The sequence below is a fragment of the Dermochelys coriacea genome, chromosome 1, assembly GCF_009764565.3.
Source record: "Dermochelys coriacea isolate rDerCor1 chromosome 1, rDerCor1.pri.v4, whole genome shotgun sequence".
NCBI lineage: Eukaryota > Metazoa > Chordata > Testudines > Dermochelyidae > Dermochelys > Dermochelys coriacea.
Genome location: NC_050068.2, coordinates 143636314 through 143661706, shown reverse-complemented (window position 1 = coordinate 143661706; position 25393 = coordinate 143636314). Strand labels below are relative to the sequence as shown.

At 40.1% G+C, this 25393-nt stretch overlaps 1 protein-coding gene across 4 annotated transcripts in view; it reads right to left on the bottom strand.

The window, feature by feature from the left end:
* POLA1 (DNA polymerase alpha 1, catalytic subunit) overlaps window positions 1-25393 on the bottom strand; it is a 369765-nt gene that overhangs the window by 38624 nt on the left and 305748 nt on the right. For all 4 annotated transcript variants that reach the window (XM_038370695.2, XM_038370686.2, XM_043505015.1 and 1 more), the window contains exon 36: window positions 23976-24072. In XM_038370695.2, coding sequence (XP_038226623.1) covers window positions 23976-24072 — 97 coding nt within the window. The remainder of the gene's footprint in view (window positions 1-23975; window positions 24073-25393) is intronic.

Sequence of the window (25393 nt, the reverse complement as noted above, 5' to 3'; positions counted from 1 at the left end):
CCATTGAGGCCCCAGTCTCTCCGACTCTGTGAGCTGATATAATAGCCATAAAGAAGGCTATTTTCATGGACAAATTCAGTAAGGAGCAGGTTGCTGTCAGCTGAAAAGAGATTTCATGAGACTTTTAAGAATCAAATTAAGGTCCCAATCTGGGGTGGGGACTTTCATTGGTGGGAAGCAATTACCCAAACCCTTCATGAACCTTAGAGTTGTAGGATTACAGTTTCAAGGAATAATACAAGCTTGTATAATAAGCAAGTGCTATACGTCCCAGGCTAAGCAGCTGGTCCCTTGCTTATACCTAGAAATCTTGCCCTCATGAGTCCAAGCCAGATGGAAGGAGCATTTTGAGTTACTCCCAAACCATGAGTCAACTGTCTCTGATGTCACTATCGAATCTATACCTCAACGACATGAAAGAGAATCTCTTGCTGACCCCCTGCCTCAAAGAAGTAACATGAGCCATTATGCAAACTAAGAACAACAAGGCAGCAGGGCCAGATGGCAACCAACTGCAGTCTACAAGTTTAGAGGTGAAGAACTGGTAAGGAAACTCCACAAACTTCTTCATATCTGGTATAATGAGAAGATTCCAGAAGACTTGAGAAAGGCTAACACTGTTACAATCTTTAAGACAGGAGATTTCCAAACTCTGACTTATCAAGGCATTGCCTTGCTAACTACAGCAGGAAAAATTCTTGCCTGTATCCTCTTAAACCAATTACTTCCCGTTGCTGAGGGAATATTGCCGGAATCTCAGTGCGGTTTTAGACCATCCCGCAGGACAACCGACATGATCTTGTTGCCCACCAAATCCAGGAAAAGTGTCGGGAGCAAAATCAGGACCCGTACATGGCCTTCATCAATTTGATAAAGGCCTTTAACTCCGTCAGTCGCGAAGCCCTGTGGAAGGTGCTAGCCAGATTTGGCTGCTCTCCAAAAATTTATTAAGGTCCTTAGGCTTCTCCATGATTAGACGACTGCATGGTTTTCCGCCTTGAGATGGAACTTTTCATCATCAGAATTGGGGTTAATCAAGAATTCGTTATTGCCCCAACCCTGTTCTCCATCTATTTAGCAGTCATTTTTGTCCTTATTAAAGATCACCTCCCCAATGGAGCTGACATTCAATACAGAATGGATGGACAGCTCTTTAATCTTTGATATCTCTGCTCGAACTCTAAAGTCTTCAGGGCGTCCATTACTGATTTTCAGTATGCTGACGACTGTGTCATCCTCACACACACTGAGAATGACCTTCAGTCCACACTGGATTTTCTTGAACATGCTTACCGAAGCCTAGGACTCTCACTCAGTATTAAGACTAAAGTGCTCTATCAACCTGCTTCAGGCCTTGCACATGACCCACCACAAATCACCATCGAGGGTCAGACTTTGGAGACAGTTGAGCACTTCTGCTACCCTGGTAGCCAACTTTCTCAAAATGCAAAAATTGACAGCGAGATCCACCACAAGATGCAGTGCGCAAGTGCTTCCTTTGGGAAATTGCTCCAACGCCTTTTCATGGACCATGTCCTATGGCAGAACACCAAGATCCAGGTCTATAGGACAATGGTTGCTCCTACACTCCTCTACGGATGCAAAACCTGGGTGACCTATCAACAGCATCTCAAGAGTCTGGAGAGGTACCACCAATGGTGCCTCTAGAATATCCTTCATGTCAAGTGGCAAGATCGCCGCACTAATGCCAGCATCCTCGCTGAAGCCAATGTCACCAGCATTGAAGCAATGATCCTCATGCACCAACTTTGCTTTGCTGGACATTGTGTGCGGATGCCAGACTCACGCCTCCCAAAACAAGTCCTCTACTCTCAGCTCACCCATGGTCAGAGATCCTGTCGTGGTCAGAGGAAATGCTACAAAGACACACTGAAAGTGTATCTTAAGAAAACTGATGTGGACTTCACAAGCTGGGCGAAGCAAGCCATGAACCGACCCTAATGGTGCCATATCCTCCATCAGGCAGTGGCCCACTTTGAGGAGAAGCGCCTTGCCCTTGAAGCTGAAAAGAGAGAAAGAAGGAAGAAAGAACTTTCTCCCAACAGGCAGGTGGCCTGCCATGAAATATCTGTACCAATTGCGGGCAGATTTGAGGTTCCAGCCTTGGACTCCTGAGTCATCTCAGGACCCACATGTAAATCCATGGTAGAGATCATCCTCAAATTGAGGGATTGCAAAAATCAATCAATCAATCAGTTGTAGGGTAAGTAAACAGCCAGAACCCCCCTCAAAATAGAGATGAGAAAAGCTGTTAATGAAGCCAAATTAACCTTGAGAGAGCTAAGCGATAAACCCGCTTTCTTTAGTTGAAGCAGGTATTCCAGAACAAGAGCAAGCAAGGTAGATTTGGGACAGCATTCTGGAGTTCCCCCCAGTGGGTAAATCTCCACTTTTGAAAGTAACTATTTCTAGTATAATTTTTCCTACTACTTAATAGTATCTGTTGCACCTTTGCAGAACAGACTGACTAATTCCACGGATCATCAAGGAGCCACACCTTGAGACGGAGAATGCTCTGATTGGGAGGTAGCAGGCGACCACCATCCTGAGAGAGGAGTTGAGGAGTGATTGGAAGATTTATTGCTGGACAAAGATTTAGGCAAAACAGATAAGGAACTCATGCCTACCTCAACCATGTTGGGGTGATTACAATAATTCTGGTCTTATTCTGTCTGATTTTGCTCACCACTTTGAGAATCAGAAGCGTAGGGGGAAAAGGATAAAACAGCTTCTTTCTCCAAGCAAGGAGGAAGGAGTCCTTCAAGGGATTGTGACCTAGATTCCAACCCTTGAACAGAATAGACAGCATTTTTTGTTTGTAGTTGTTTCAAAGAAGTCCACTTCTGGAAATCCCCAAGACTGAAATATGCCACCAGAAGCTGAGAATGCAACTTCCATTTGTACTCTTGGAAAAAAAAAACATCCAACGAGAGTGTCAGCTCTGACATTTTGCCTGACCAAGTGATACATTGCTGAAATTCTTGTGCAATGTTTTATGCACCAGTTCCATTACTTTATTGCTTCAGCATAGAGGGAAGAGGACCTCACTTCTTCCTGCCGATTGATATAGGACATGCAGGCTACATTGTCTGTCATGACTTTGATAGACCTGTATCTGAGGAGAGCAGAAAGTGAAGATAGGCATTTCTGACCACTCTGAGTGTCAACGGGTTGATACAGATCTCTTAAGGTGACTATCTGCTTTGTACTGAGACCATCTGCTTAGAACATTGAGTTGCACCACCAGTCCTAACAGAGATGCATCCAGGATTACAATTACAGTTAGTGATGGTTGGAGAAAGGGGACCCTCACCCCTAATTTTCAATGAACCTTTTACCAGTTCAGGGAGCATCTGACCTGTTGAGTAACTAACGCCTGTTTGTCTAGGCTGCCTGTTTGGCAAGTAAACTGATCTGAGCTTCCCCTGGAAATAGTGAAAGTGTAATCTTACATGTTCTGTCAAAAAAGTGCAAGCCATCATGTGACCTAGAAGTTGAAGACAGTTTCTGATTGAAGTCTGGGGGCTCCCTTGAATAGCTGTGATAAATCTGTTCGCATCATGAATCTGTCCATGGGAAGAAAGACCCTGGAGGCCAAGGAATCCAGGGATGCCCCTATAAATTGTATGCTCTGAATGGGGAAATCTCCAATGTTGGAAGATGCTGATCACGACATCCGGGCAGAGGGACCACTCGTGATTGTGAAAGGACCTGCTGAGATGATTCGTCAGCTCGTTCTGAGGTACAATGCCTCTAGATGTATTGAGTGGGCAATGCAGAAATCCCAGTTTGAGGGCTTCCTGGCATAGGGGAGAGGAGCGAGCACCACCCTGTCTGTTTATATAGAACATCACTGGAGTGATGAGGTTCCCAGACATCTTCCTTGTCTCTTTGAGAAAGGATGTTTGTATATAGGTACACAGGAGAGTCTCTGAACAGAAATAGATTATACTGAAGAGAGGTCTCCATGATCATCCTCTTCTTCCTCTATCACGGGAGCTCCAATTGAAAAGGGAGGTGACAGTACTGGGAACGTATAAGGGTCCAGAGACTGAGAGGTTCTTGTTACTGAGAGATGCCAGCAATGGAGACTCTGGTACAGCAGTCTCAAATAAGTCTTTCGGACACCTGAAGTCCTGCAGCACCAAGTGAAACTGCAGCATGGACGGACCAGTATGCTTGTCTCTGCAGGATAGCAGTGGTTTTGAGACTTCACAGGCGGCACTGATGTAGATGCAGGCTTAGACTTGCACACTACCAAAGAGCTCAATAAGGGTACCGGGAGCGAGGTTAAGTCTGACAGTATGGATCTCCTGTGTATACTCTGACCATCTCTGCTAGAAAACACCGGAGCCCTCTCCGAGCCATATTTGCCTTTAGAGCTACATGATTTTCCTGCCTCGCTGGTACATTAGGAGCCCCTAGCCTCGAATGTACCACGCCTCAAGAAAGAGGTCTTTTCGAGGTGGGTATGTTAGGAGGGAAAGGAAATGTTACTCACCCTTTGCAGCAACTGTAGTTCTTTGAGATGTGGGTGCTCCACTCCATAGGGACACACATCTCGAACAACAACAAGCACAGGGTAAGTAATATTACCTTCTTCCTTGAGTGGTGTCCCTATGGGTGTTCCCACTCCAGCAGTATCCCCAGAAGGAGGAGGGAACTTTGGAACAGAGTCCAGAACCAAAGATAGTACTGCTGAGCCAAGTGCCACATTGGACCTGACTGTATAGAGGAGGGCATAATGCTTTGGAAAGCATATGGATTGAAGATCAGGAAAAGCAGCTCTACATATCTCAGAAACTGAGATATTCTTCAAAAATACAGCAGATGTTGCTTGCATTCTAGCTGCTATAATCTCTCAGCCCCCTGGGGGCTGAACACCTGCAGATGCATAAAAGGTGTAGATACAACCAGATATCCATTTCAAAAGTCTTTGGGCAGAAATGGGGGCCCCTTAGATCTGCAAAGGATATGAAGAGTCTAGCCAATCTCCTACACTGCTTATTCCTATTCAAGTAGAAGGTTAAGACCCTTCTACCATCCAAGATATGGAAGTAGGATTCCCTCTGAGAACTGTGAGAAAAAATACCAGTAGATGGATGGATTGGTTAAGATGAAAATCTGATGTAATGTTGGATAGAAACCTGGAATATGAACATAAAGAGACCTTATCATGAAAGAATGTGATAAAGGTTGGATCTGCCATCAAAATTCCAAACCAATTTCCCCAAACCTATGGGCTGAACTGATGTTAACTAGGAAGGCCATCTCCATAGATAACTGAAGAAGGGAGCAGGTAGCCATTGGTTCAAATGGAGGTTTTATGAGGTAGTTGAGAACAAGACTGAGGTCCCAGGAATGGGTGGGGTGCCTAATGTGGGGAAAAGATTACTCAGACCCGGGGATTAAAAGTTGATATAGCAGCCAGGTGTACCTTAACCATGCTGATGAATACCCCGGATGTCTTCAGATTCAGCAAGTAACCCACAATGACGGAAAGGGGAATCAACTGAGGCCAGAGGTAGAGATGACAGTGCCAGTGGGCAAATCTCTTCCATTTCTGCAGGTAAGAAGTGCGGGTTGATGTTTTTCTACTGTGTAATAACACCTACTGTACCTTCATAGAGCAGGATACAATAAGTTGATGTGGAGATTGGTTTCCTAGGCCATCCACTTGCCCTGAACTGTGAGGGTATGGAGGTGGGCTCTCCACCCTTACAAGGATGCACTGGATGTTAGAGTCACTAACAGGATTGGGTGGCAGAAAGGGATGTCCTCATAGACGTGGAGCTGCTCCTTCCACCAGTTCAGGGAGTTCTTTACATGCAAGGGGACTGCCACCTGCCTGTTCAATTTGTCCCTGGTCGGACAGCATGCAGTTCTCAACCAACCTTGGACGCAACAGAGGCGTGATTGGTTACAAAGGAGTTGATTGATTTCCCAAGGCTTCTATGAATCATCCCTACTAGTTCTGGCAGTCACAAAACTGTCTAAAGGAAGATATGTTCTGGCTGTCACCGAGTCCAAGTACATCCCTATAAACTGAATTCCCTGCACTGATACTCAAGTGGGTTTCTTTACATTCAGCTGTAGTTCTAACTCTCAGAACAGAGCAAGTGCCTTCTGAATGGATGACAACACTGCCTTGAAAGACTGGCCCTTGAGAAGCCAGTTATCGTGGTACGGGAAGATGAGAATTGCTTCCTGCCAAAGGTAAGCCGCCACTATTTCTAGGAACCTTGAGAACACCCTTGGGGCTGCAGATTGACTGAAGGGAAGCACAATCTGTACTGGAAATGAAATTGTAAGTATTTCCTGTGCAATGGATGTATGGCCATATGGAAATAAGTGTATTGTAGGTTGAGGGACAAAAAACAATTCCCTTCCTCTAGGGCAGGAATTATAGTTCTTAGTCACCATCCTGAACTTTTGAGGCTTCACAAACTTCTACAGCTGTTTTAGATCTAAGATCAGCCTCCCTTCTCCATCCTTTTTCAGTACTAGGAAGTAGAGCCCTGTGTGGGACTAGTGTAGAGACCTGCAGGAGGACTGGGATCCCACAGGACTGCAGCCATACTAGTAGGAGCGAGTTGGAGTGACAGTGGGTATTAAAGGGTGGGACAAGAGTGGGATCAAAAATAGTCTCATGCAGGACTCTATTAGGAAGTATTTAAAGTAGAACTCCCTCCCCCTGTAAGTGGAAGGGATCAGCTCTATTGCTCCTAGCTGGAGGAGAAAGTTTTACCTTAGTAGAAGGTCACCAGAGGGTCTCTGACGAGGGATGGGAAGGAAGATGGAAGGGAAGGAGTATCAAAAATAGGATGGTGTAGCCCAATGTTATGACCTCCAAGACGCATTGGTCTGTGGTGATCTGCTCCCAAGCCTGGTAGAAATGGACAAGGCAATCCCCAAAGGCAGGGAGATGGGCTAAAAGTTGAGCAACCCATCGAATCTGCTGGTTAGATGACACCTGGGTAGAAGTTGTAGAGGGCAGTTGGATAGCCCAATTCCTCTGAAACCTGTCTCTCTTTCTGGGGGGTTCTGTAGGTCTCTGGCATCCCTGGAACTGAGCAGGGCTTGAGCTCTGGGCAGTCTGACCTATTGAAATGCTTCTTGCATAAAACCCAAAGAAAAAAGGGTGGCCCTGGAGTCCTTAAGCATGTGCAGGGAGTTGTTTGTGGCTGCCGAAAAGAGATTGTGACCATCAAAGGGGAGGTCCTTTACTGTGTTTTGGACCTCTCTCAGTAACCCTGAAAGCTGGAGCATGGACACTGCGTATAACTACCAGCATGGAGATGGATCTGGCAGCAATATCTACAGCATCAAAGATGCTTTGAGAGCTGTTCTGGCCAACAGCTGACTCCCTGCAACAATAGACTGGAATTGTTCCCTGCAGTCATGTTGGAGATGTTCAATAAAGGCCAGGAGCTTACTGTAATTAGTAAAGTTATATGTAGCTATGACTGCCTGATAGTTCACGCTCCGGAACTGCAGCTTTGTGGATGAGTAGGATTTTAATACAAAGAGGTCCAATCGCTTTTGCTCCTTGTCACAGGGGGAAAGTGCTGTCTATCCCACTCATTCACAGCATTCACCACAAGTTAGATGGGGCATGGGAAAACAAAAAAAGTCACAGTCCTTTTGGGGCACATTATACTTCCTTTTGCACATTGGTTGAATAGTTGCCGGAGTCTGCCATACTGTCTTAACTGGATTCTGGAAAGCCTAATTAATAGGGAGCGCCCTCTGGAGGCTCACTGTGAAATATCAAGCAGCCTGTGCTGCTGGTCTTTGACCTCTTCCAGAGGGATTTGCAGAGTGTCTGTTACTCTTCTACCGATGTCCTGGAACTATCTGAAGTCATCATCGATGGAAGGAGGGGGCAATAACAATGAAATGGTAGTTTCAGGGGTAAATTCCTCATCTGCCCTAGCCTCCAACTCCTCAAACATCTGCCTTAGAAAGGCAGGAGGAGGATGGGGAACTCTGGTCTCCAAAATGGACAGTACTAGTGGTTTACTGAACTGTAGTCGATAGGCAGCCTGTGGGGCCCATTGCATAAGGGAGTGGGGGTGGCATACAGGGTGGTTCCACCATGACTGATGCCCAACAAAGTCCTCCCTGAGCAAGGGCAGATTCCTGAAGAGATATGTAGGAGAAGCCCTAACAAAAATCAAGGAGACTGACTGGGAGTGCTCTTCTTCCTTCTCCACATCCTCCCATAGGGGGCAGCCAATGAGGACAAAGGAGAGTCCTATGCCAAGGAGAGGCCACTCAAAGACTCAGGTATCGGTACCATGAGATGCTTGGTACCTGAGAGCAACAGGGACTCTGGTTCATTCTACACCAAGAGATCCCTCAAGTATTGGAACTCCTGAGGAAAGGAGACAAGTACTGACACCTTAGTCAAAGTTGCCATGGTTGCAGCTGACAATATTAATAATGCTGAGTGTTCCACAGGCCTTGTCAGACACCAATGCTTGCTCAGTACCAAGAGTACCACTTGTACAGGCACACTCAGCTGAGCTACTTGCAACAGTAACGATGGCTGGGTTACGGCGCATGACAGCACCAACGACTGAGGGGAATGCTACTGTGCTGATGACGGGGCTGAGCTTGATGATACCCTGAATTTCTCCTTACTAGTGGAAGGTTAGGTAGAGCCTAACAAGGGCCGTATTTCCTCTACTTGGAGCTATGGGGCTTCACACGCCTGCCGGTTTCCAGAGGAAGAGTTTTTGGCCTCAGTGTACCCTTGGAGACTGAGGGATTCAACAGGAACCTGGGTGTTTTTTGGAGCTGGCTCTTTAGGCAGAGTCTGTGCTCTTTTGGGGAGTCTTCCCAGAGTGTGCCAAAGGCTTCCCTTTCTTAGGAGAAGCATGCCCCGAGATGGACAGGATGCTGGATGTATGGGGGGGATCTCCTGACCTGGCTCAGAGAGTGGTTGCAGGGAACGTTACACTGTCAACAGTCTGAACTTTATTTCCCTGTTCTTCCTAGCCTTGGACTTAAGGGCTAAGCAAACGGAGCACTTATGGGAGATATGGGACTCTCCCAAGCAAGGAATACGCTTGGAGTGTCTGTCGCTCACCAGTATAGCCTTCTGGCAGGAGAGGCAATGTTTGAATCTTGGAGAATCAGGCACACCTTGCCAGGAAAAGACAAGACTCCTTGGGAGAAGAGAGGGAAACACAGTCCTCTTGGCTAAACCAACTAACTATACAAACATTAAAACAGTAAACTAACTAGTGTTAATAGAAAAAAGTGGAGAAAGTCTGAGTACGCTCTAGGCAGATTTGATAGTGTTCTGTCTTGGGCTGAGGTGGTAGAGAAGGAACTGATGGTGACTCAGCCACACACCCTTATATAGAGCTTGTTTTCTGCTATGAGAAGGCATGGGATGCCTGCATGGGCCGAACTGATACAGCTAGCTAGAAATCAAGGGCTTGAGAAGCACATGCACACTTGGAGTGGAGCACCCATAGGAACACTACTTGAGGAAGAATTAGAACTCCTCCTCTTAGGATCTTTAAAAGGAGGTCTCTGAGGCTTTCCTCTTTCTAGGAGAGTTTTGCACTGAGGTTTAAGGGGCACTACCAACCCCCAGGAACTGATGTACAGGGGGGTTTCTCCTGATCTGGCTCCGAAGAGAATACTCCATCATTAACAGTCACAACTTGATTGCCTGGTTCTTCTGGGCCCTGGATTTGATGGCCAAATAAATGTTAAACTGCTGTGGGAAGTGCAACTCCCCCAGGCAGCAAAACCAATTAAAGAGTTTGACTGAACTAGCCTCTTCATATGTGAGGAAACTTTAAACCTCAGTGAACTGGGCATGCCCCTCACAGGAGGGGATTTCCTCAAATGAAATAAATCAAGCTTTTTAGTAGCCAGTAACTAACTACTTAAAACTAATTAAGTAAACTACATAAACTAAGGGCCTGTCTACACTTAAAACGCTACAGCAGCACAGCTGTGCCACTGTAGTAGTGCTGCTGAAGAGCTTCAGTGTAGACACTACCTCCACATCCCTGAGGTGGTAGCTAGGGTGACAGAAGAATTCTTCCGTTGACCTAGCGCTGACTACACAGGGACTTAGGTTGGTTTAACAACGCTGCTCAGGGGTGTGGATTTTTCACATCTCTGACCAATGTAGTTAAACCAACCTAATTTTCTAGTGTAGACCAGGCCTAAGTAAACGAACTCAGTAAGCATCTAAGGCATGCACAAAGAGGACACACTGGGCTACTTCTCAGGCTGAGGCAATTGAGAAGGAATTGAGTACAGTCTACCTGCACAGCCTTATACAGCCACCGTCTGAGGCATGAGGTCATTAGTGTAGGACAAATGGACACTGCTCATGAAAAACTCTAATCTAAGGCACGTGGTGTGTGTGAGCACCTGAAGTGGAACATCCATACATGCTTCACTGAAAGTAGTATTCAAGGACTTTTGCTTCTCCTTCAGAAACCTAGAGCACTAAAACAGTGCAAAAAGCAAACCTCCTCCCAGAGCAACAAGGCATAGATGGGAGACGGGATACTAAAGACTGAATAATTTCCATATTTAACTAATCTGCCCCAGTAATCCAAATTAATTCCAGAAAAAACTGAACTAACCTAAAACTTTCCTCAAAAACTGAAAATAAACTCAACTCACATCCTAGTTACAGTTCAAAAAAGGCTCAGAGACCTTTCTTTAAAATTCTGTGTTGAATTTGCACTTCCTATTTTTTCTGGAAGCACAGAGAAAATGGCTATATGTGTGGTATTTTAAATCCAATGATTTAACCACGAAAGAGTGAAACTAAGTAAAAAAAAAGAAAAAAAAGAAAAGAAAAAGAAGAGTCAGTTCTCAGATGTCCAGTAAAACTCTCAAAAAAAGATTCAGATAAGAATCCTAATAAGGAATATGCATTAATGAAGAGAACTGAATCTTCTGTGTGGTTCACTATCCACTAATTTATATATTTAAAGTTCAGACACCTACATATGCAAAATCTGAAAAATATGTATACATATTTCCCCCCCATAATACAAGCCAAGAAACAAACAGTTACTACTTTTTTACACAAGTAACATTTCATAGATCACAATTATATGGTATATCAAGTTGACACTTAATCAGCCTACAACCCCAATAAGTCATGGACAAGATACCAAAAATAAAAACCTCCCCCCAAACAAAAAAGATGAAGAAATTAAAACAATTAGTAATTATTGGTAGCCACTTAATAGGTGCTCAAAAGCATAATAGTTACATTTCTTTTAGTAATTATATTGCATTAATGAGACTTATTTTGGTCATTTGCATTAGCTAATTTTTAATAAACCGTTCTGAACTATTTAAGTCTTAGCAAAAAGCAAAGACAACCATTTTATTTCACAAATGAAAAAGTAGGATTTGGAAGGAAAATACACATAATGTGACATATGTACTTTACAGAACATAATGCAACATACAAACAATTTCTACTAATGTCCCTTTTCCACTTCACCGTGAACTCACCAGTTCAAACAGAAAATATTCACCTGATAAACACGTCGCTAGTTTCATATGCTAGATGTTTATGCACCCACTTACTGTTATATAAAAAAATATGAAACATCCCTATAAATAGCTGAACATTTTAATTCTAAGTTCATAATATTTGACACTAATAGGATTTTATTTGTTTTTATCTTCTAAACAAAGTAGCTCAGTCTGTCACTCACTCCCTTTTATTCATTTTTTTGTTTTGTCTTATTGCATGCATCTCTTGTAAAGTGAAAACGTCTGTTTTAAGATAAGTGGAAATACTACAGTATGTAACGTTTTCATGTCAAAATAATTACATTATTATATTCTGAGTTAAATTATTTAAGATGGGAAAACATTTTGATATTCATTTGACAGTTGTAATCCTGGCAGGATCAAATCAACTTCTTGCAAAGAGGCTTCCATTGGTTTAAAAAAAAAAAAACAAACAAACATGGAAATGAGAGAATTATCCCTCTAACCTTTCTGGGAGCAGATCTTCAGCTAAATTACAAATGGCAAGCATTCTAATTCATCCCTGGAAGCCAATGGAATTAGACCAGGGATTAATTTGTCCCAAGTCTGGTGTTTAGTGTTCACAATTTATGGTGATGGGTACCCTACATATATCCTAGTCAGTCACCTTTCTTTGTTTACATCATAAAACCATCACATCACATAGGACAACTAGTTGTTTGGTTAGACAGGCTACAGACTGAAATAGTAGGTGGATTACAAGTCAAGACTGGGGGATATTGACTGCTTGAGAACTTTTATACAGCATATGCCCACGGTACCTTTCACATCCATATTTCACTTTCATAGCAATAAAATCTCTAAAAATGTTTTGGGTTTATTTTTTATTTTTACAGAAACACACACAATTTTCTCCATTGTACACTACCTTGCTTCTACTGTGCTAAACAGATGAGCACCACACTGTAGCATAACTTCCAATAAGAACATTTCAATAAATCAATTTAAAATTGCATTCAGATGCTCGGTTGTCTTATGCTAATTTTTTTTATCAATGGATCATGTATAATTCACAAAACCTATGCCAATTAAAAAATTCTCATGTCTGCCAGAGAATAAAATTTAAAAAACCCCTTTCTATATTGCCACACTGTTATATAGATAGACCTCAACACCTTGAGGTAGGCTGTATCTTAGTTTTCAGTCATACATGCTCTAGGGGAAAAAATTAAAATAAATAAGCTTCACCATGTCTTTGAAAATGTAATTTTTTTCTGTTTAGGATATACAGACTTATGAATTTTCTCATATGTGATTATTATTGTTTTTTCAGTTACTGCCATAAAAAAATAAAACTAAAATCTGACAGAGATAAAAAATGCATTCAGTTTTTAAACTCTGCTTCCAACAATAATTAATGTATATTTACATTTTAACAGTCAAAGTCCAGTTTGGGAAGTTTAAGAAACTGATTTGAAGATAGGATCTGACCCAAAAAGAAAACCTGAGCTTGAGTAAATTGGTGTACCTGCATTTAATGCAAGTAGAACTACAGAAATTTATATCATCTGAGGATTTAACTCTTTATGTTTAAAACTTAATTTGGGAATTCAAATGAGTTGGTACGTACATTTAAAATGGCTGGTAAAATTTCTATGGGGATGAGTCATTCTAGTCAGTGCAGGAAGTTTATATAAAAGATACAGACAAACAACCCCAATTCCACCAAGAACATATATAATGTGCAGGACAATTCCACAAAAACAACATTGATTTAACATTCCTAACACTTAGTGACTATTTCCCTTCTTTTTCCCTTTTTATTGGTGCATACTAAATTCTAATTATTTATTTTCTTACAACGCCCTTCTCCTAGGCTCAAATTGGTTTTTTCCCCTGTGTTATTGAAGCTCGTTGGAACTTCACTTTACATCAATATTTTGAGATTTATTTACCATATATTTGCTGTCATGGTGAATGTAAGACTAAGCCTGGTATTTCTGATGTTATTTTGATTAATGTCACAGGTTTGCTGAATGATACATCCAGGAATTAATTCGGACTTTATAATACTCTTTTTATTCAGTCTACCAAAGATTATTGATATATTTACTGTATAGATGTGAGTGGTTTTCCACATTTCTACTCCATTTTAACCAAATGTAAGCACGAAATTCTAATCAATTAAAAGTTACTATCTGAACTACAACAACCTATTTTTTGTTTCAAACTGTATTATCCAATTATATAAATTAAATAAAAGTAATAGAAAGTATCATCAAACATCAGACATTAAAATACAGCAATACTAGGAAACAAAATGATGAACCTGAAAAAGCACTGATAGACCATGGATGAAATACTAGCCCCATAGAAGTCAATGAGAATTTTGCTATTAACTTCAATGGAGTCAAGATTTCACCCCACATATATACATAGCCATAAACAGGCACATATTTCACCTATTATATTTCTGACTGAGAGCAGACCCCATAAGCAGAAAGTCCCAAAATGCCAGACACAAAAAATTGTGGGAGTTAATGTAAGTAACATTCAATATCCTCAGTTTCATGATTATTTCTATGTAAATAATTTTCAATAATAAAATGAAGGAACACCAAATTTGAATGGATGACAGGTATAGGTAACCTAGCAAATGAAATGAATGAAAGTCCTTACCTAAATGGGTCAAAAAGTTACAGGAACGGTCTGGAAGACTGATTCTAATATATAATCTCAGTGTCTACAGGTAGTACTGTACAACAAGTTTGCCGTGGTTACACAAGTTATATTTTTCTAATAATTTTTTGACTCACATTTGTGATATAATACCAGTTTACCAGGGAAAATTCAAAACAAAATTATTTTGTTCTAAGCTCCACACTTATCTGATTATTTCAACTTTTAACTCGCTTCCAATTATTAAAAGTTCCAGTTTAATGTGTCAGTCCTTGTGGACATTTGATTTTAGTAACAAAGCTTATGCTCAAATAAATTTGTTAGTCTCTAACGTGCCAAAAGTATTCCTGTTCTTTTTTAAAAGGATATATATATATACACTACTAACCTAATAGAAGGAGATTACAAAACAACCTTCAGAACATATCAACATTTGTCATCCACAGGTGGTGGTAGTATTTACACTTCCACTGACAGAAAATGAAAGAGCTCTTTCTGCAGCTTTCTCTATCTCATTGTCAGTGTGTGAGAGGGGCTAGGAGTTGAACCTGAGTGTCATATATAGCAGTAGACACTAGTACCAATAGGTCACTGGTTAGTCCTTTAAATAATCTATAGTGAATAAATAAGATTTCAGAAAGTTTTTACTAGATAATTACACTTCCTGATTTTGTAATTAGTGGAACTACATGTAATTACATAATAATTATGATGGTAATTACGTAATTAAGATGTATAATTATGTAGTAAAAAACATTATGGAAATAAAAGCCATTAACTGTATAAGCACAATACATTTTAAAAATAAATTCTGTATCATCTGTTTAAAACTCCTACATTTCTCAAAATACCAAAATGATTAGACCTTGTTATCAATCACTTGTTGTCAAGTTTTGTAAAAATATGTATTTTTTTTACACGAACATTAAAAAAAGCATCTGAAATCTAAACCCCAAAATTACACTATCTAGGCATGCACATACTGAGGTTTAAACAGAGTTAAATTGTTTCCGTTTGCATTATTACATTTCCGGACTCCACAAAAATTAGCTAAAAAAACCAACCAACCATAAAATTGAGATCTGAAACCTAGACAAACTTTGAAGTCAGGTCCAATAACCTTGACAGTGCCCTACTGAAAAAGCAGTAGCATGTCAGACACTTTCTTTTTACTACAGAAGGTAAAAAGAAAAAGAGAACTTGTGGCACCTTAGAGACTAACAAATTTACTAGAGCATAAGCTTTCGTGAGCTACAGCTCACTTCATCAGATGCAGAAAGTGTTCTCCTCCCATCTGTGATAAGAGATCTATACTAAAAGCTATTCTGTATTTTAACTCAATTTATAAACAAAACTGACAGTGTTCAGATAAATTAAAGCAGAATGACATGGGTCTTCATGGAAAAATGTGTCTCAGCACTGAGGTATACATAAAAAATAAATTGAAACAATGGGGCGGGGCAGTGGAGATTTCAAAAGAGTTTTTAGTTTAACAATAGTCAAAATGGCAACTGTATCATTCATAAAGGGTGATATATAGATTTTTGTAACTTGCCAAATATCATTAAATAATTTTCAGTAAGATGACTGCAACATTTTGAAGTTTCTCCCCACTTTCTAGTTTACACAATTTTTGCCTGATTTTTGTTTATATGTAAAATAGTCATTAATGTAGCATAATTATGGAAGTACAATAAGTTGCAAAGCAGTGTCAAAATATTTACTTGAAAAAGTCAACGATTATAATTCATGCTGAGTCAGGAGTAAATTAAACTACAATCTCTCTTCCCCCTCCCCCCAAAATTTGTTTAAGGATAAACATTCATCTTTAATCAACCCTGTTTTACTAATGAGGAAGGACTGACCATGGTTAAAGCACAGGACAGGGATTCAGACGGTCTTCATTCTACTCTTGGTTCTACCATAGCCTTTCTGTGCGACCTTAGGAATGCCCAATTTTTATGCACCTCAGTTTCCATAGCTGTAAATGGGACTTGCATAACTTCAGAAGAGTATTATAAGCTTTAAATCATTTAATTGTCTGCAAAGTTCTGAGCTTAGATGAAAAGTGATATAAACATGTCAAGTATATTGGTTTTTTTAAGTGTTACTTGGGGAGGTGCTTTTCATAAAGGGGGATAAAAACAAACATATGTAATATTAAGGCAATGTGTATTAGAAGAAGAAGAATTCACTCATAACCAAACACCCATAAACTGAGCTAAGTCACATTCTTAATATTATCTGAACCACTATTTGTATTTAATAAAAGACGGAAAAAAAAGGAAGTGTAAATTAATTAATATTATTCTGTAAAGTCTTCATGACTTTGGGAAGATCACATGCATGCATTTTAGACAACTTTTAAAACCTACGTTATTTGGGAAAGGTCAGGAAATAGTTAAACTCTGTTTATTGCCTGAATATTTTAAAGGATTTTAAATTATTTAATTATTATTAAGTATTGTAATTATTTATAATAATTAAGTATTGTAAAAACTATTTCACTTTCCTCTATAGCCTTTCCATATTTATTGTTGGAAATGTAAACGGGAAAAATAAAAAGCTACAAAAACCATCTGACTTCATGCCTGAACCTCAATCTTTTAGTTCTATGACTTCAATATTTTGTGGGTTTCACATTTCCTCTCCAAAAGTAACTGTAATTCAAGGAATGTCATTGGGACGATAATGAGGCCAAACACTGCTAAAACCAAACACATCTAAAAGCTGTCGTCTTTGAAGCAGAAAAAGTTGTTTCAAATCTTCAGTTGGGAGCAATGAATTGACATTGCTGAATTTGCGGCTGACTCACAGATTTAGAAATTGCTAAATTGAAAAATCATTTATTGAAGGACATGATGGAAAATAATCCAAGCAAGACTTCTTAAAATCCTGTGCAGAGCAACGCTTGGTCACCTTTAAGAACTGAAGTCAATTACTAGTGCCTAAAGGTGTGACACTAACTGAAACGCACTGTCCACTGAAACAGGTGTAGAACTCAGAACCTATCTATGGAACCTCACTGTATTGTGAAATCACCATTTTTGTCTGTCATTGCTAGCAGATGGGAACACAACTAACTCTGACTTTTAAACAAATGGCTCTCTGTGCTGTATCCCCCTTCTTCACTCCCCCTAAAAAAAAATAAATAAAAAAATCCACACTTCTAATTCCATCTCCTTCCTTGCCCACTGCTGTGAGCCATTTGTTACAGTCTTCATCTTTACAGGAAGAAAAGATATGGAAAATAACTCCAGTGTTGACTGAAGGGCCACATATTTCATTGCACAGTGATTCATTTATTGTCTCCATCTCAGTGTCTCTCTCCTCTCCATCAGAAACATCAACTTTCACATCTCCTATATGAGAAAAAATATCTTCTTGCTTAGGTGCCCTTCCAATCTTAGTTGCAGTATGCGGTTTCCCTCTCAAACAGCCACCACCAGCCAACTTAATGATACTAAAGCCCCACCCCATTAAGTAGCTCTGCCAACATCTCCATTATATAGGGTCTACTTTCAAAGCTTTATAATAACTCATCCATTAAAAAAATTCACTTCATACTGATACTTGGCACACCAAGTTATGCACACACTGGGGAAAAACAATGTTTAAATTATAGGATGCAAACAAGCATTCAGAGTTGAATTTTGTGTTTTTATGTGTAAGTCACACAGTCTAAAAGAGTTTCATTTTTCTCAATTCAATTTTGCAGTTTATTCATCCAGAAAGTAAACTAAGCACTTTTGGTATCTGTATGAACGAGTGGAGGTAGGAGATGTACACGGCTGTGATACCCGTGTAAAAGCATTTTCTGAGCGTGCACAGGCTTTTATGGAGCCACAGCACATAAATACCTAATCTGAAGAATTAGATTGTGGTTCCAAATACTAGCATACATTTTGAAGGTGCAGTGTGTCCTAAAATCCAGCAATGTTTCAATTACTAATGACTGCAAAGTATCCTCCCTTCTTCAGTGTTTCTGTTCACCCACTAGATTGACAGGCTCAGTTTACTGGATTACAGTGCCAAGGAGCTTCACAGCTGAGAACATTCTATATCACAGAATATATCTAAGCACCTATATGGTGCTTAGATATATTCACTGTGGTATATGAGTGCCTAAAAAGAACATAAATAAATTTATCCTCAACACCCCTTGGCAATAAGAGGAAGTGTTATTACTCTCATTTTACTGACAAGAATGGAGACAGATTAATGGTCAGATTGTGATCCTGTTACACTGAATAGTACCTTACACAGTGAACAGATTTACTGGAGTCAGTGGAACTACTTGTTGAGTAATTTACTACTCAGTGTGAGTAAAGAGACTGAATCTGGTCTTAAGTGACTTGCCTAATGTCACACAGGAAGTCAATGTCAGATGAGGGAACTGAAGCAGCTATGTTTCAGCCACAGTGGTATCACCCAGAGATACTTGGGCTTTATACCTCTTGATTTTTTAAAAAAGTCAAAGAGAAAAGAACTATAGCAAATTCTTATCTGTATGCATAATGTATGAGACTTCTATGGAATGGCCATATAGAATCTTCAATAAGTCCCACTAGAGTCACTTCTGATTTTCTGATGTGGCCATGAAAAAAGGTGTTGTTTTGGAGTGCATTTCTCAACGAGCACAGTTATTGTCTGGTTAGTAAGTATGCTGTGTTGCTTGTATCTCCATCTATGTAAATGGCTGACAGACTACCCATAAACCTCTTCATCCATGCCTTCAGAAAGTGCAGCTCATGAAATTGTGTTGTCTGATCAGATCCAGACTGAAGCACTTCAGAGCCTGTCCTGTAAGTGTAAGAAAATGAGCCTTGCTGCTCACATTTTGAGTTGATTAATGGAACATTTCTCCTCCTCTGCTCCACTTTTTAAATGAAGGGAATTAACAAGAAAACATGACAGTTCCCAAACTGTTACTATTGTCTGTGATCAGTTATTCAGCAGGGGGGCAAAGGTCAGATTTCTTGTTGAACTGTCATTAAATAAGCAATAGGCCCTAACTTAGGAAGGTAGCAGCGGGAATTTCTGGGAGCCTTTAGAATCTGGTTTCCTTTCAGAGAGGAAAAACGAGAGAGAAGGTCTCATGTACTTCACTATTAACATATTAAGCTATGATCTGCTCTAGCTCCCTGGGGTTTCCACATAAAATTTAAAGGCATTACTTTTTACCTATAAAACCCCCAAATGACTAAGAGCTTACCAATTAGAGAGACTGCCTTTCTCTCTGTGCCAAACTACCACAGCTGAGAGCACCTGAGGTGCACAAGTTGGATCCACACTGGCATAAGTGAGAAAGGGCTTCTGACAGGATATTCTCTGTGAGGGCTTCATGACTTTGGACTTCACTCCCCCATCTAAGGCAGCTTTAATCGGATGACAGGTTTCTGAGTAGCAGCCGTGCTAGTCTGTATCCACCAAAAAAACAGGAGTACTTGTGGCACCTTAGAGACTAACAAATTTATTAGAGCATAAGCTTTCGTGGGCTACAGCCCACTTCATCGGATGCATTGAATGGAACATATAGTAAGAAGATATATAGATATATATATACACACATACACACACACAGAAGGTGGAATTTGCCATACAAATTGTAAGAGGCTAATTAATTATCTATTATCAGCTATTATCAGCAGGAGAAAAAAACTTTTGTAGTGATAATCAAGATGGCCCATTTAGACAGTTGACAAGAAGGTGTGAGGATACTTAACATGTGGAAATAGATTCAATATGTGTAATGACCCAGCCACTCCCAGTCTCTATTTAAACCCAAGTTAATGGTATCTAGCTTAAAAAGAAAAGGAGTACTTGTGGCACCTTAGAGACTAACAAATTTATTAGAGCATAAGCTTTCGTGAGCTACAGCTCACTTCATCGGATGCATTTGGTGGAAAAAACAGAGTAGAGATTTATATACACACACACAGAGAACATGAAACAATGGGTTTATCATACACACTGTAAGGAGAGTGATCACTTAAGATAAGCCATCACCAACAGCAGGGGGGGGAAGGAGGAAAACCTTTCATGGTGACAAGCAGGTAGGCTAATTCCAGCAGTTAACAAGAATATCAGAGGAACAGTGGGGGGTGGGGTGGGAGGGAGAAATACCATGGGGAAATAGTTTTACTTTGTGTAATGACTCATCCATTCCCAGTCTCTATTCAAGCCTAAGTTAATTGTATCCAGTTTGCAAATTAATTCCAATTCAGCAGTCTCTCGTTGGAGTCTGTTTTTGAAGCTTTTTTGTTGAAGTATAGCCACTCTTAGGTCTGTGATCGAGTGACCAGAGAGATTGAAGTGTTCTCCAACTGGTTTTTGAATGTTATAATTCTTGACGTCTGATTTGTGTCCATTCATTCTTTTACGTAGAGACTGTCCTTCAAATCAGCGGCACTGCGATGGGTACCCGCATGGCCCCACAGTATGCCAACATTTTTATGGCTGACTTAGAACAACGCTTCCTCAGCTCTCGTTCCCTAATGCCCCTACTCTACTTGCGCTACATTGATGACATCTTCATCATCTGGACCCATGGAAAAGAAGCTCTTGAGGAATTCCACCATGATTTCAACAATTTCCATCCCACCATCAACCTCAGCCTGGACCAGTCCACACAAGAGATCCACTTCCTGGACACTACGGTGCTAATAAGCGATGGTCACAAACACCACCCTATATCGGAAACCTACTGACCGCTATTCCTACCTACATGCCTCTAGCTTTCATCCAGATCATACCACTCGATCCATTGTCTACAGCCAAGCGCTACGATATAACCGCATTTGCTCCAACCCCTCAGACAGAGACAAACACCTACAAGATCTCTATCATGCATTCCTACAACTACAGTACCCACCTGCTGAAGTGAAGAAACAGATTGACAGAGCCAGAAGAGTACCCAGAAGTCACCTACTACAGGACAGGCCCAACAAAGAAAACAACAGAACGCCACTAGCCATCACCTTCAGCCCCCAACTAAAACCCCTCCAACGCATCATCAAGGATCTACAACCTATCCTGAAGGACGAGCCATCGCTCTCTCAGATCTTGGGAGACAGACCAGTCCTTGCTTACAGACAGCCCCCCAATCTGAAGCAAATACTCACCAGCAACCACACACCACACAACAGAACCACTAACCCAGGAACCTATCCTTGCAACAAAGCCCGTTGCCAACTCTGTCCACATATCTATTCAGGGGATACCATCATAGGGCCTAATCACATCAGCCACACTATCAGAGGCTCCTTCACCTGCGCATCTACCAATGTGATATATGCCATCATGTGCCAGCAATGCCCCTCTGCCATGTACATTGGCCAAACTGGACAGTCTCTACGTAAAAGAATGAATGGACACAAATCAGACGTCAAGAATTATAACATTCAAAAACCAGTTGGAGAACACTTCAGTCTCTCTGGTCACTCGATCACAGACCTAAGAGTGGCTATACTTCAACAAAAAAGCTTCAAAAACAGACTCCAACGAGAGACTGCTGAATTGGAATTAATTTGCAAACTGGATACAATTAACTTAGGCTTGAATAGAGACTGGGAATGGATGAGTCATTACACAAAGTAAAACTATTTCCCCATGGTATTTCTCCCTCCCACCCCACCCCCCACTGTTCCTCTGATATTCTTGTTAACTGCTGGAATTAGCCTACCTGCTTGTCACCATGAAAGGTTTTCCTCCTTCCCCCCCCTGCTGTTGGTGATGGCTTATCTTAAGTGATCACTCTCCTTACAGTGTGTATGATAAACCCATTGTTTCATGTTCTCTGTGTGTGTGTATATAAATCTCTACTCTGTTTTTTCCACCAAATGCATCCGATGAAGTGAGCTGTAGCTCACGAAAGCTTATGCTCTAATAAATTTGTTAGTCTCTAAGGTGCCACAAGTACTCCTTTTCTTTTTGAGAATACAGACTAACACGGCTGCTACTCTGAAACCTGGTATCTAGCTTATGCTCTAATAAATTTGTTAGTCTCTAAGGTGCTGCAAGTACTCCTGTTTTTTAATCGGATGGACCTTCATTTGACAGACATTTGAACATGGAGGAAAAAGAGAATTGTAGAATGGGGAGTTGTCGGACGGGAATTTTGAGTTTTTAAGTTGCCTGGCTAACTGATGGTGAGCGTTATTACATTTTACGACTGCATAGAGGGTATTTTTATGATACATTTTTAAGTTAAGACAAGAATGAATGCATAGGTGCCCTTTTTAGCATGTACATATATAAAGTAAATAAATACAGATGTGTGCCCATAGTGTTTCAGGCTTGTAAACATGAAACTCAGTACTTTCAAACAAACATTCTCACATCAAAATAGGTGTAGAATGTATACTTCCTGTCCAGTTTAAGACACTTATCCTGGGTCAGAAAAGTCTTGTCCATTTTTATACTAAATACTGTTCCTTTACATTCTAGCTTCTGGGATGGTTCCTAGGAACACTCTTCATATTTCGTGATCTAATTGTATAACCCTAGGAAGGACCTTACTCTGGGAAAGGCTTCCCTGGCCGATGGGTCCTCTCATTTAATTAAAGAGGGCTGCTAACAGAATGAACATTATCTTAGTAAAAAGTTTGTGATACTGTGGTTAGACTAAAACATCAGACTAATTAGTAAATGCCTGGCCTCTTTTGGATCTAGTAGCAAAGGAACTATCTCAAGTTGAAAGTCTGTATCACTGATTTTCAGTATTCCATTCTGGAAGCTCAAACTGCAGGAATGAATTCACCTTCTTAAGGGTATCAAAAAGGCAACTAGCTACTCTGGAAAAGAGGGTGCTGATATACCAAGACAGAGCTCACACTCCTGCATATTGAGCATGTACAAGTTAAGAGGTTCCAGCTATACTTCTTGGATTGTATACTGTGCTTATCACTGTAGTACTGGGGTATTTATTTGTTCTACTCTATCCTTTTTCACCTCTTGGTCTTCTACCCTAACTGGGATGTGGGAAAGGAGATTATTCTGCAGTGGAGGTTTCTGTCAGGCTACTACTCTTGCTGACTCATCTTTTCTCCATAGGAGCCACTATGGACTTCCTGTAGGAGTTTCAACAGGAGTAGGAACATGTATTTTTGGATCAACAATGCACCAAATGTGGGGACCAAAATTTCGTTTATTCAGTCTTGTATATAAGTCAGCCACCAACCTGAAAATCATCTTTCTCTATGAAAATTGCGTATCTATTATAGTTAACTAACATTACAATAACTGAAAGAAGCAAGCACAAATATCTTTAAGTTTGCTTAATTTGTATATTCAACTGTGCTTTACATATAGTTAGTTTCATGGCTTGTCTTAGTCAGTCAGTTTCTCCGCTGCTGAAAGATATTAACATGGGAATAGAAAACCTTTCAAAAGGGAACTTAAAAATACTCTGAATATACAATATCAAAGATTTTTCTATCAGAAATTGGAGTTCTTTTAAATTAGTTAATTTAGTCAAGTTGACAACGTCCCTTCCGACCTCATAACAAAGAGCATTTTTATCATTAGAGCATTTGAAAAAAGCCCCACATTCCTCTTCCCAAAGCTCTATTTCTTCAGAAGAACTGGAGACACATGCAAGAGATTCTTAAACCACTGACTCCTATGCAACCTCTTCTTCATGCAGGGGATTCCTAAATTCATTTGGCTTCCTACTTCCTGCACGATGTAGGCTTGAACAGCACAACAGAGTAGGTTTGGCTTTTATGATGCAAATTTCCACTTTAAATTCAAGAAGTAATTACAGTATTTTAACATACCTTTCTCTTGATCAGTAGTAACTTTCTCCTTTGCATAGTCCACATCAAAAATGTACCGGTAAAAGCACAGCTGGGTATACAGGGCCTTGTCGGAATACTGTAATGTAAAAGAACATAAATGAAAAACACTATTTCAAGAAAAGCTCACACCTAAAAGGATATGTTCTCTTGAAACCCTATCAATATACAACTACAGAAAAAGTGATCCTGTTAGTGGTTTCCTAACATATTATATGTTCTGTTCATGTCAGATGACTATTAAAAGCTGCAAATTCATTATTTGCACTTTAAGAAAACTGGCTTTATCAGACTATAAATTCATATCACACTTGTATTCATAACTTACACTGTAAATAAGAAGACTGCCACTTCTGAATTTTATCTAAAATTCAATCTATACTAGCCCATAGTCAGATCATTCTTTTAAAGGTTTCATTATGGATAATCATATTAAATGTATCCATTTTCACAGATTCATTAGAACTACTATACTAGCACGTTGGTACATAGGTCAAATGTAACATATGGAATTTGGAATTATGGGATAAGGGATAATCTCACGATTCCTGACACTATAGCTCTAAGCAATAGGATGGATCTCAAAATATTTTTCTATATATCTGTATCTATATCTATACATAATTATGATTACATGTGTTTGTATCATATTCAACACACACACCTATGGTTGCTTAAATTTTAATCATTCCATTCAAAGGCGCACAGGTGCATGTATCTTTACTGTGTATGCCATCATCTTGATATATGCACCTGTGTAGGCTACTGTGTGCAAGTAATCAATTCAATTTAATTCAAATATCTACAGGTGCCTATGTGTGGAGTATCACATTCAATTAAATACTTTGAATGTCACTCATATCAAAATTCTGTGCTAACTTTCTAGTTTGAAAGTAGACACTTTGCAAGCATTTACATTGTTGTTACCATTGTGTGTGTTGTAAAATTGCCCAGGAGAACTTAAGATGATTCTGCCTTGCCCCACTACCATTTAACAATTTCAAGTCAAGTCTATTGCATTCTTGCTCAACAGAACCATGTTATAGCAGGGTTCAAATACTGGTATACAACTGTTTTCAGACCGTGTTGAGTAGGCAGATCCCAATGAACAATGCAGTAATCTGAAGTACAGCATATGTGGAAGTAGTCTGCAGTGATATGTTTAGCATGTAAAATACACACGTACAAATTATTCATCTCTCAAACACTTTCTTGGAAACTAGAGCTACCAAACCAAATCATATATTTGGTTAGTAGAGTGTTAAAATGTAAATCGACGTATTCCAAGGACCCAGATTGATAAAGTGGTAGACAAATATGGGCAAATTAGTTATGCTTATCAGAATCGTGTTTCAACTTCTCTCTTCACCTTCCTAACAACCAAACTGCAAGTTCTGTTA